Raw genomic sequence first — 13,538 nt, forward strand, 5'->3', positions numbered from 1 at the left:
ATTCTACTCACCACCTAAACAGGGAGGGTTTGACAATCTAGCCCAGCCTTCAGGGCAAAGTGATCTGAACCATGGTACTGGCTCAGCAGATTCCAGATCCACAGATACCCCTGCCACAAAAATCAAGTCCAGTGTGTGGCTTGCTTGATGCATGGGAGTCAATATAAATTGGGAGAGCCCTAGTGCCTCCACGGATGACCCCAGGTCTCTGGCCTGCTTGGACGCTGCATCGTCAGCATGGACATTGAGTCCTCCCAGGACCAGTAGCCTGGGGAACTGCAATGCCCATCCAGACACAGCAGTCACCTGGTCAGGCAGGCCATCTGTTGGTGCCTTAGATGGTCAGTACACCAATCAAAAAGCCAAGCTCTCCTTGGCATCCCAGGTCAGGCCAACACATTCAACACCAGCAATTTTTGGTGCAGGGTGCCCCCTAACAGAACGATTCTTGGATAAGCCATGCTACACACGTGCCCCCGCCCGTTTGTCCAAGACTAGTGAAGGACTGAAACCCTAGGTGGGATAAGCTGGCGAACGTTTCACCCTCTCTCACCCAGGTTGCAGTCATGCAAGCCAGACCTACATTCTGGTCTATGAGAAAACCTCATAGAACCGAGGTCTTATTATTGATAGACCTGGCATTACACAGCAGCAGTGTCTGTGACAGGTATACTTCCTTTGCCCCACAACCAGCATGTCTCAGGATAGGATGCAGGTGGGAAGGAGCCTCTGACTGTTCCTATATCTCCAAGCCCTTCCATTCCTTTGAATGGAATTCCAACTAGACCTACCACTGTATCTCCCTCTCCTCCCTATTACTGGTATCCATGACCCTTGAATGGCCTCCCTGCTAGATCTTATCAGCCCCAAAATGGCCAACTAATATTCAGCTGAGGGTGCTACAGAGCCCCAATAAAACCGACTTCCCGCTATTCCAGTGAGGCTTAAATAACAATGGCCCCAATCAATCAGTTAGCCTTAACCAATAAAACTTCCAATGAACTCCTTACCACCCACCCCTCCCATTTACTAAGCCTCCCCTTAGTAAGGTAATAATTTACAAAAAGGTGAGCAGAAAAACGCTATCAGCCTTTGACTGATTGAGCCCAAATTGGACACAGCCAGAGAAGCAAAATGTCTGGGTCAGCATTAAACAACATGATGTTAGATGATGTTAATTCCATTCTAATTCGCTTCCCGGTCCCTTAATCCCACTCAGACCTCAAGATCAATTCAGATCAGTTGACTTTAGAGTGGAGCAGCTTGCATAAGCAATAATGTCTACCATCTTTTGGATTGGAAAAGCCACTTTACAAGGAGCCAAGATCGGGAAGAAAGAAGCGACAAAGTCCCTAGTTCCTGCAAGCCAGTTTATCCAGCAGGCCGTCCTTCCTCCAAACAAGCTCCACTGGTACTGCTATAGTTCTTGTTTCCCCTCTAAGGCCCACCTTGTAGGGGTCTCAGTGCTATCTGGTGCAAACTGGAGAGCCAGTTTGGTGTAGCGGTTAAGTGTGCGGACTCTTATCTTGGAGAACCGGGTTTGATTCCCCACTCCTCCACTTGCACCTGCTAGCATGGCCTTGGGTCAGCCATAGCTCTGGCAGGGGTTGTCCTTGAAAGGGCAGCTGCTGTGAGAGCCCTCTCCAGCCCCACCCACCTCACAGGGTGTCTGTTGTGGGGGGAGGAAGGTAAAGGAGATTGTGAGCCGCTCTGAGACTCTTCGGAGTGGAGGGCGGGATATAAATCCAATATCTTCTTCTTATCGAGGGGCTTTGCAGCTAAAACACAGGGAGTTCTCTCCAGCCACCTACTTATCATATTTTGAGTGTCAGAGAGATTGGCCCTACACATGTGGATTGTTAGGCCCTCTGTAATCTGTAAATGGAGGGATGGACAGGCATGATGCCATCATCCCACTGTGCATAACTCTGTCTGAGAACAGAACTAGAGAAAATAAGTACAATTTAACATGATTTTAGTTTTAGCATATTGATGCTTTTCAGCAAGACACTTGCTCTCCCAGCCTTGTCTCTGCTATCCGTATGACTAAAAGGATAACACTGACCTGCCTTACATTAGCTTTTGTGTAGAAATGCACAGAATACTTTAAGGTGGATCCAAGATCTGTAAGCAAAAACTGACAACCACAGAAGCATTGGTGCAGCATTGGGACAGATCCAGCATCAGGCAACCTGCCTGCTACCCAGTATCACCCCATTCCTCTAGCTTGCCCATGGAGTAGCAAACCCTGGAATCACACATCGGCACAAGCCAGTGCATGGTTCATTTGCCACCTGGTGATGAGAGCCAGTGAATAGCCTGTATGGCTCCACCCCAAAGACCTCCTAAGGGGGTCCCTAAAATAGGGGAGATGGGCACACAGGTGTAACATCCCCCTACACCGTGGATCTGGATGAAAGCCCAAACAACTACAAGAGCCGAGCGAGTCATCCTGCTTCTGCCAAACTCTTACGACTGTAGCCAACAAATGATCCCATCATGAATGCCACTAAACCAGACATCCAAATCCCATTCTTAGATGTGAACACTGTCAACTGTGATAACCACCTGTCTGAAAGTAATAATGAAGCCACCAGATGCTTTGATGAGCCGCTACTGTACCACTAGCTTTTCCCCCAGTCAGTGAAATAGGCCCACACTATTCACACTGCTCCAGAGTTCTAACTAGAGGTGTTGTGTGTTCAGGAGCCTAGAAAGTCTACTGTGTGTTCAGGAGCTCCAAGTCTACTGCCATGGCAATAGTGGGATCAACCCCTTTTTGGCCTGGAAGAATGAATGATGATTGCATCTGGAGAACCCAGGCAGAAGACCTGGTGGGAGACCATCTATAGGAGAAAGTCCAGTGCATCACTCTGTGGCCAGCCATGCAACCTGTATACAGTCCTCTATTCCTAACGCAGACCCCCCTTCAGAGGAAGCTGCATAAGCCCCAGACCACTAAACAATGTGGTGACCAGTGATCCATACTGTCTTGCGATGCTCTCAGGGGCTGAAAAGATGATACATCACAGAACTAACTACACTGGAGATGGATGTCGGTTTTGTAGGCAGAGGACCTCTAGTGCCTGATGACCTGGCTGGCTGAAGCCCCATGCCCACTACTGCCGTGCAAGCACCAATGATAAAGAGTGCACTTTATAATCTCCAGGATGGAGAATCAGAGCTACTATGCCCACCCACATGATGCTGGTGAACTAGTATCTCATTAGGAAGGCACTGTCCACATGTATGAGAAAATGCCCAGGGCTGAGGGGTCAAATGCCAAGGTACTAATGGCACAGTAGACAGGGCATGGCTAACTCACTGGAGCAGCCCAGAAAAATTCCAGGACCCACACCCTCCCTTGTTTGTTTTAGACTTGCACAAAATAATTTATTTATTTATTTGGATTGCTGACCACCCTTCCCAATAGCCAGACTCAGGGCAGTTAACAACAAAGCTATACTTTACAGACAAAACCAAAATAATGAATAATTATAAAGACCATAAAAATTACAGTTCCCAAAAAAGATGGCACCTGAATCCCGGTGGGGCTACTATCTTGCATGGGGGGGAGTGAAAATGGATGTGGGGGTGCCAAGATGAAATCATAGCTGCCCTCAGCCAAGTGTCTAGTGGAACATCTTTGCCTTACAGACCCTGTGGAATGGTAATAAGTCCTGTAGAGCCTGGATGGAACTATAAAAGTCCTGCAGGGCCTGGGTGGAATTTGGCAGAGAAGGCCCTGGCCCAGGACAGCCAGATGACTCTCAGGCCAGAAACCATCAGCAGATGTTGATCACCAGAGTCCAAGGCTCTTTTGGGAGTAAACCAGGAGAGGTGGTCCTGAAGGTTTGTGAGTCCCTGGTCATTAAGACTTAAAGGCTAGCACCAAAACTTTGAACCATATCCGGTACTCCACTGGAACCCTCTGGTACCTCCACTGGAACCCAGTACTCCACTGGAATAAGAGACTGGAACTCTCTATGGAAATGTTCCCCACCTCTAGCATGTGCCTGGAGAGTTGTGGTGTGAAGCTGAGAGCAGTTTCCTGCTGTGGAGGTCCCTCCCCAGAGGCCGGAATAAATGCAATGTGGAAGAACGTGAACTCAGACCAGCAAATAATCTGGAAAGTGCTCTAGGAACCCTATGAGGACTTGAAGGATGATGGTTCTCCCAGCATCCAGGAGTGGAGAACTAGACACCAATGGAAACACTGAAGAACATCACTGTAGGAGATGCGCCACCACTGCTGTCTTGCTGATGCAAGAAGAGGAGACGCTGCTGCTGCAGGAAAAACACTCCAGTGCAACCACCAGTCTTCCAAGCTGAAAACAGCAGAGGGTGAGGCCTCTGCAGCAGCCATGTTAAACAAGGAAGGGGCAGACCAAACAGAAACCTCCCTCTTCCAGATCCGCCTGGAGCTTTGGCCAACCCCAGAGGAACTGAATGGCCAGCCTTGACCTGCTGTAGGAGTTCACACCCTAGTATTTTCACTGCTAGTATGGAGCCAGTGAAAAGACTCCCTCAACTCTTTCCTGGCCTTATGACCATAAATGCAGCCCCTGGTGAGTCTGTGCTTCATGTATTGTAGGTGTATTTTAAAATATATGTGGCTGTATGCAGTCAGTGTTTCTTACCTAGTCCCCATCCTTACTTTAGCCCTGTCCCACATGGCTGTTGACCATCAAGGTCCTGTGAATCTCCAGCATGGCCCTTTTTGTGATGAAAGTGGATCACATTCTCCTTTTTTCACCAGCTGAAACCCATGAACAATGTGTAGCATGTATACCATGTAAAAATGTAGCCTGTAACACTGTTATCTTAAAAATAAATGTATATTTGTACATATTATGATGCAACTAGGATCAAAGGCAGTTCTGCCGGAATGTGACTTGGTTCCATGTTTGAGTACAAAGGAAAAAGAAAAAATCAAATTAGAGTTGTTTGCTTTTAAAAAAATGCTGTTTCATTTACTTTGTCTTTCTGTACTCTGTTATCATTTAGATGGCTGATCATCATGACCAAGAAAAGGATCTGCTTTACAAAAATCAAATTCTCCAAGATGAACTTGGTCTGTTAAGATTAGAGCTTGACCAAGTAAGAGTTCAGCATCAGGAAGCAGAAAGCAGATATTCTGAAGAAAATGAAGCTTTAAAAGAAAAAAATGAAGAACTTAAAAAAGAGTTGAAACTAAACGAAGAGGCTTTGACTCAAGCGGTTTTTCAGTACAATGGACAAATAAATGTAACAAAAACAGAATGCGCCATGCTAAACTCTAAATCAGAGCACATGAAAGAAGATAAAGAAAGACTGGAGGTGGAGCTTGACTCATTTCGTTCCCGTTTGAATTTCACCACTCAGGAACTAGAACGGGCCAATACATCAAAGAACGAGCTTGAACGAAAACTGCAACAAGAGCGTGATGAGTGGGTTCGTTTAAAAGACAAATTGAATCACGATCTGTTTAATCTACAGGAGACCAACAATAGTATGTCTCAGCTGCTAAGCAGAACTGAAAGCAAAGCTAATAGTCTAGAAAATGAACTCCATCATGTAACACATACACTCAGAGAAAAGAATTTACTGATCGAAGGTATTCAAAGGGATCTAAGTCAAGCTCAGTGTCAAGTGAAGGAACTTGAAAATGCACGGCAAACGGAAAAGGATCAAGTAAGCAAATATGTCGTAAAACAGGAGTCCTTGCAAGAACGTTTGGCGCAGCTCCAGAGTGAAAATCTTTTACTTCGTCAGCAACTTGAAGATTTTCATAACCAGAGTATTTTAAAAGAAAGAACAGTGAGCAGTGCTCAAGATAGATTTAATGATATTTTTACTAAACTCAGAGCTGATAGTGAAAAGCAAGTGCAAATGATAGAAGAGAGAAATAAGGAGTTAACCACAAAATGTAATAATTTAAGGGACCAAGTCATTAAATATGAAATGGAAAAAACAGAGAGAGAGGTAAGTATAATCCATCAACACATCTTTAAATGTTAAAATATTGAGGGCGTAATCCTCCAGTAACAACATTTAGCAGAATGAATGCAGCTTGTGAGCAGTGTTTGGCACAGAGGATTAGTCCATGTGGTATCATTTTCCAAATGAATATCCACACGCCTTTAAAGGCTGAAGGAAATATTGTGTAGATACTACAGTTTGTACTGCAGAAGGAAACTGACATAAAATCAGATTAATGGTAGATTTTATTTTAAGAACTGTAGCCTAAGTTATTGATACATGGCACAGAAGCTTGCTATATTCCTAGATAGTAAGTGCTATGAATTGTCCATATGTTTTTGGCTGATTTTTACAGGAAAGGAATCTAATGTCTAGTAGTCACTAACAGTACTATTGATTAACTAGACAAACATATTTCTCTTTTAAATAATAGTAATCTAGAAAGGCCCTTTTAATAGCTTTTGACCAGGGGTGGCCAAACTGTGGCTCAGGAGCCACATGTGGCTCTTTCACACATATTGTGTGGCTCTTGAAGCCTCCACCATCACGTTGGCTGGCTTGGAGAAGGTACTACTTTGCTAAGCCAGCCAGCAGCTTGGAGAATGCATTTGAACTTAAAGTTGCTTTATTTCCACCTCTCCCACCTCCCCATCCCATCTATTCTCCTTCCTTTCTTCCTCCCTCCCTTCTCTCAAACATCTGATGTTTATTCTATGTGGCTCTTACGTTATGCAAGTTTGGTCACCCCTGCTTTTGACCATTTTCATTTAAATGCTTCTGTTAGGGTGCACTAAGACAACTACAGCAAGAACTGGCAGATTCTCTTAAAAAGCAGTCCATGTCAGAAGCTGCACTTGAAGTTACAACCCGTTATCGTAATCACCTAGAGGAAGATAAACAGGAGCTTCAAAAGGAAATTGAAAGGATAAAATCCAAGGTAAATTAATATAAATTATTAAATTCATCAGTCCTTTACTTAATTTTATACATTTTTTTAAAGCCCTGTATATTTGGGAACAAAATAATACAATATATGAATGGAGCTCACGTCAATGTAAATGGCAATGTATTTGACCCCAATAGAATTTTGTGCAGGTTCAAACAGAGGCAATTCAAGACACCTCTCTAAAAATGAGAGAGCGCTGGAATTGGCTTTATTCCAGTCAGTGTTCCATAGTGGAAGATGTTTCAGATCTAATTTATATTGCTGTTATTTTAGTGATAAATTACTTTGTAACCTTTTACTACACATCCACTTTGTTCTTATTAGTGTGGTCTATAGGGTGGGGGAAGACAGAGAAGATCTCAGTACCACAACCTGTTTACCAGTAGATTTCCCCCTCCCCTCCTTTGGTTCTTTTCTCGTGCAGCTGCAAGAGTCAGAAGAACAATATATCCATTCCCAAAGGTGTATTCAGGATCTGAAGAATTCTTTGGATGCTAAGGAAAGTGAAGCAAGTGTGGTGCCTCAGAACTTACAAGACCTGCTGGTCGCATCATCAGGAGCAAATGCTGCTGTGAAGCATTTGCAAGAACAAATACAAAGGTAAAAAGTAATGCATTGTACTTGACTTGTCTTTTTAGACAGAAGAAGGGACTAGGGATAGGCACAAACTGGGAATATGGTGGTTTGTTTGATTTCCCAGACTGATATGTTTGGTTCAGGAGGTGCAGAACAGCCCCCTCATGAGTTAGAGATGCCAAACTGACCAGAAGTCTTCAGCATGCTGTCCTCTATCTACCCTCCAAGTTCAGCGAAGATTGAATATGAACTGGCTGAGTTATACCCCCTCCCTCCAGGAAAGCTCAGCTTCAGTTCTCACAACTACTAACTCTTCTGTCTTCGTGCTACAAATTGAAAGCAGCTGAGTCAGAGTGTCTGCTCCCATGGAGCAGAATGGGAGCTCCGTTATAGGCTCCCATAACTTCCAATCAAGCTATGGACAACTGCTGTGAGTGTTTTTAGGGCTCCCAGAAGTCCATCTCTAGTGTTGCCTAAGAATTGATTGAATGGGCACCAGGCTATCTGGAAAAACGAACTGTAAAAATGAACCAAACAAGCTACTAAAGGAAAAAGGCAGTTTGCTTTCTGGTTTGGGCATAGCGTGACCAAACGTGCTGGTTGAAATGAACCACAAACTGGTCCAGTTCATGCTCAAACCGTGGTTCATTTCACGGTTCATGCCCATCCTTTATGGGGACTTAATATATATCAAATAGGTATATGCAATTTGTAGGAAGTTTATAGAAAGATGCAGATATGTTGACACCCATGTCCAGACACAATCACAACTGCTTACATCTCATATGATATCATACACTGTATTAGACTTCAGCAAGTATTTACAAGTTAAAGTAGATTTTCTTTTCTTTTTAAGAGTTGAAATAAAAAATGCCAGACTGGAAGCTACAAACAAAGAGCAAACTAGCAGAATTGAGATACTTCAGAAAGATCTGCAGGAAAGTGCCTCTGTAAGTCAGTCATCTCATTGGTGGGAAAAGGAGGTGGGAAAGAAAGACAGTTTCCACTTATGGCTGAATTTCTTATGTCCTAAAATTTAAATTTTTTACATTGCCTACTGAAGAGGAAGTTGGGAACAGTAAACTGTCGTGAACATTTGAATAACTATTAATATAACCTCTATCTTTTAAGGATTCTTTGACATTATAAAGTGATGGAATACTTTTTGTTGGCTGTAACATAGTTTCTGATTTAAAAAAATAATATATATATCTGTGTAAAACCCAGATATTTAATTCCCTTTAGAGATTTCCCTTCATTCCCTTTAGAGATTCCCTTCATTAATTCTGAGTACCTTCACTGTTTTTAAAATGAGTGTTTTTAATTTTTGGATACAGGTTCACAGTCGTCTTGAGGAACTAATAACTGTCTTGCAAACAACAAAAATCCATTTAGAGGAACAACTAAACCATCAGGTACAATATTTATTTATGTAGACCATTTATATTCCGCCCTATCCCAAAAAGGGCTCAGGGCGGATAATAGATTCTTAATGTGCTCATAATTTGTGATTGTATACGCTTGTATAATAGAAGTGGGGTGTGTGTGTGTGTGTGTGCGCGCACTAAGATTGTTCACAAAAGATATTTTTGTGTTCCTTTCCCTGGATGGAACTGTACTGGAAGCATCTCTGATAGGCTTTAGTCATTCTTTTTCGGCAGTGGGAAATCCCTTGCATGATTCTATTTTTGTTTCCTGGGATCAAAAGTAAGTTTAATTGGTTGTTGTTTTCAGAGCCACACAAGGAAACTTGGATTCTTGTCCTAATGACATCCCCATTTTTTTTTCATTTTGTTTGTGCAGCAATGAGGAGTTGTTTTTTTCTTTCTCTTCTCATAAAGCAGTTTGACCAAAATTATGAATGGCATTTGAAAGCCACATCTAGAAGGACACTATACAAGTACAAAACCAAGCTATGAGTTTGTAAGCTGGGTGTGATGTACCCAAATAACAGGAAAACAACAAGTTAGATCCTAAGCTGTTTATATCACTGTGCTTTTATCATATCTGCATTATATCTTAACGAACTTGCAAGGGGTATCTCATTTCCCCTCCCCTGCTCTTTCCCTTTTCTGAAAGCCCCCATAGCCTCTCTTCCTGTTTCCTTTTCTCCTTCCCACCCACCAACCATCATAGTTTTGTCTGTTGTCCTATTTTCAGCTTTCCCTCCTTCCCCTCCCTGGCTTTTGCCCAGGAAAACTGTGACCCAGTTGGACAGTGCTGGCTGCCAGGCCTGGCCCAGTGGGAAACTCAATTCCCCCATGTTCCCTTCTTCCACACGATTTCCTTTTTGTCTTCTACTGCCAGCCTCTGTATCCTTACCTTTCCTTGCTTTTTTTTACTTTTTCCCACCCACTGACCAACCTAACTACCTTATCTGCCCCTCATCTTCAACTACATTTATTGTTTATTTACTTCATGTATAAACCATCTTTCTCCTCATGGGGACCCAAAGTAACTTACATCATTCTCATCTCCTCCAGTGTATACTCACAACAACCCTGTTGGGTAGGTTATGCTGAGAATATGTAACTGGTCAATGATCACCCAATGAGCTTGCATGGCAGACTGGCGATCTGTATCTCTCAGATCCTAGTCTGAAACTCTAACTACATACACTGGCTCCAATAGGTTGGCTGCTGTTGAACAGTGGCAAGCAGTCAGGCCTGCGTGCAGCAAGTAGCAAGTTGCTTGGTAATTGCTGCCATTGAGTCTTCCCTCAAAGCCAAAAGGGCCCTTCCTTCTTCCCCACCTTTTAAGACAGAATACAAGGTTCAAATACAGTTGTGGTTGCCTAACAGTAAGAAGAAGAAGAATTGCAGATTTATACCCCGCCCTTCTCTCTGAATCAGAGACTCAGAGTGACTTACAATCTTCTATATCTTCTCCCCTCACAACAGACACCCTGTGAGGTGGGTGGGGCTGAGAGGGCTCTCACAGCAGCTGCCCTTTCAAGGACAGCCTCTGACAAAGCTATGGCTGACCCAAGGCCATTCAGCAGGTGCAAGTGGAGGAGTGGGGAATCAAACCCGGTTCTCCCAGATAAGAGTCCGCACACTTAACCACTACACCAAACTGACTCTCGGAGCATTTGTTCTGAAAAATTACATGCTTCTATCTTTTAATAAAGGTTTATCTATCTTAATAAAGGTTTAACAGCCCATACCATACACCAGAAGGCTTCTATCATTTGGAGAGTTTTAATCCCTCCCCCTATGTATTTTTAATTACATAATTTTTCTGCAGGCTTGGTGAATTTCTCAGGTTTGTAGAAAGATCTGTCTTGTCTGTTCATGGTTCTAGTCTCTGGGTTTAAGTATCCACAGAGAGGGCCATGTTGAGAATAAAATACACTGATCAGATTTTTTAAAAATGAAGTTTTCAGAAATGTGCCTTCTCCATAGCTTTTCCCTCCATGGACAAAAACTTTTGAGAAGTACAAATTTGCCTTTGTGAAACAGCTCATTTTGCTATGATTATTGAAGCCTTTTTCCTTAACCCCTCAAGCGATAGCAGTCTCTTTTGCTTGCTCAGGAATCTGCTTCTTAAGCACGGTGATATGAGTTACTGTTTAGTAGTCATGGTAGTCTTCCACTTATAATATAAAGTTTCTATTAACTCTTTAGTTAAATGTCTTTAAAAGGATCAAAACATATTTTTTTCCATCTGTAGTCCATCTAAACATGGTACATGTTCAGGAACGTATGTTGCCACGTTGATTTGTGCTCCTTTATCATATCCTCTGCCAAGTGGTTACAGCACTTCTCCAGAAGGACACACAGAAATTTCACCTATTGATTTGTCCAGAGTTCTTAATCAAAAATGGCAGAAAGTGAAAAGGGAGTAAGGAATATCTTTCACCAGGGGTGTGGCAGTCATATTCACTCCCAAGATCATCCTTCCGTTCTCCTTTCTGATAAAGCCATCTTGGGCAGCTCATTTGCAAAACAAATATGGAAGAAATTGGAAAGTACCGTATTTTTTGCACCATAAGACTCACTTTCCCCCCCCAAAAAAGTGGAGGGAAAAGTGTGTGCGTCTTAAGGAGCGAATACTGCAAAAAATTCACACAAATGCCTCTAAATTCACACAAACAGCTATAAAAACTAGGTGCGTCTTATGCTCAGGTGCGTCTTATGGAGCGAAAAATAGTATATTGAACTCTGAAAGTCCAGTTTGAGGTGGGTTTAAATCTCTACTTAGCCATGACTTAAGTTTGTCCAAATCGGACATCACTAAAACTATGTATATTATAAACCCTTGCAGGGGGAGTACATCAGGCCACAAGGAGGAGAAAGAATGGGGAAATGCAAGCAAACCCACACAGTAGCTCCCGGTTGCCAAACCGTGGCTTGATGACTAATTCTGTGAAGTCTAAATTGAATCTGTGATTCAATACAATGTCTGCCTGTTTAAACATACATTCTGTAACATTTCTCCATCAAGGGCACTGTGCTTTTTTTCCCTAGGTCCAGAAACAAACTATGCTAACAATAACTGCCCAGGACACTTACAGCATGTGGGAAGAAGAACTGAAGTCAAGATCGAAACTTGGAGCTCGCCTTTCCGAGCTTGATAGAGAGAAGACAGAGTTACTAGCTCAAGTAAGTCCAGTAAGCATACGATGATAGAAGAAGAAGATGATATTGGATTTATAGCCCGCCCTCCTCCACTCCGAAGAGTCTCAGAGCAGCTCACAATCTCCTTTACCTTCCTCCCCCACAACAGACACCCTGTGAGGTGGGTGGGGCTGAGAGGGCTCTCACAGCAGCTGCCCTTTCAAGGACAACCTCTGCCAGAGCTATGGCTGACCCAAGGCCATTCCAGCAGGTGCAAGTGGAGGAGTGGGGAATCAAACCCGGTTCTCCCAGATAAGAGACCGCACACTTAACCACTGCACCAAACTGGCTCTCTCACACCAAACTGGCTCTCTCATAGGGGGAAATGTAAGCCGTTCCAAGTACTTAGTTTCTGCCCCCCAGAATAAGAATTGGATGCATCTCATATAATAAACTCTTGAAAAGGATTAATATCCTTTAGGAAGCCTAAAGTTCATGTTGTATCTAGGGTTGCCAAGTCTGGGTTGCAAAATTCATAGAGATCTGGAGTGGAGCCTGGGGAGAAACCTCAGAGGGTTATAATGTCACAACCTTCCAAAATAGCCCTTTTTCTTTATAGGAACTGATTTCTGTAGTCTGGGGATCAGTTGTAGTTCTGGGAGATTTCCAGGCTCTGCCTGGAGGTTGTACAACCACAGTATCTCACTGAAATGTAGCACCCCTAATTTATTGTAGTTTTTAAAAAATTTATGTAACTGTTTTAACTGTATTTATTAATTGTATTTTATCATATGAATTGTATTATAATCATGGTACACACCATGTCTTGTTAGCCGCCCTGAGCCTGCTTCGGCGGGGAGGGCGGGATATAAATAAAACTTATTATTATTATTATTATTATTATTATTATTATTATTATTATTATTATTATAAAGAATCACGGCAGAGAGTGACTGGAGATAAACCAAAGGTGTCCATGAAAACCAGCCTCCGACAAATGAAACAAAATACCAAAAACTTACAAATATATTAATTATAACATCATATCACACTCTCAACAGATACCAAAATCATAAACATACCCTTACAAAATGGAGCAACATAAAAGGATCTAAGTGTTAATGATTGAAGTCCAGATTACTGTCTGATTTTCTAACACCCAGTCGTCAGAAGCAAAGTACAGTAGATATTCCACAGTCCAGTAGATAGCTATATGATTTTGATAGCCGTAGCAGCAGTCTATGCAGCAACGAGGCAGTGCTTTTAATCCCGTTTCACTTCTGCGGGCCAGCGAAGCACCCAAGAAAGGGGCAGGGAGAAACCAGGTCCCCAGGAGCACGTTGTTGCACCACACCCAGAAGAGCTGCCGACTGCCTCAGGCAAGGGAGGGGGCATCTTCCCTAAAGAAGAGGGGTGGGGCTTGGGGAGGTAACCACTGGGGAGAAGGCATGAGAGCTGGGAGGGGGATAAAAGGAGGGAAGGACAGCCAGTGGGAG

The 13,538-nt window shown here is 43.1% G+C and overlaps 1 protein-coding gene across 1 annotated transcript in view; it reads left to right on the forward strand.

Annotated features, from left to right (window-relative positions):
• The window catches only part of ANKRD26 (ankyrin repeat domain containing 26), a 121,742-nt gene that overhangs the window by 93,683 nt on the left and 14,521 nt on the right, over window positions 1-13,538 (forward strand). Inside the window, exons 24-29 of the mRNA XM_060244401.1 lie at window positions 5,008-5,964; window positions 6,746-6,898; window positions 7,332-7,507; window positions 8,340-8,433; window positions 8,821-8,898; window positions 11,953-12,087. Of these exons, the coding sequence (XP_060100384.1) occupies window positions 5,008-5,964; window positions 6,746-6,898; window positions 7,332-7,507; window positions 8,340-8,433; window positions 8,821-8,898; window positions 11,953-12,087 (1,593 nt within the window). The remainder of the gene's footprint in view (window positions 1-5,007; window positions 5,965-6,745; window positions 6,899-7,331; window positions 7,508-8,339; window positions 8,434-8,820; window positions 8,899-11,952; window positions 12,088-13,538) is intronic.

The sequence above is a fragment of the Heteronotia binoei genome, chromosome 8 (genome assembly GCF_032191835.1).
Source record: "Heteronotia binoei isolate CCM8104 ecotype False Entrance Well chromosome 8, APGP_CSIRO_Hbin_v1, whole genome shotgun sequence".
Taxonomy (NCBI): Eukaryota; Metazoa; Chordata; class Lepidosauria; order Squamata; family Gekkonidae; genus Heteronotia; species Heteronotia binoei.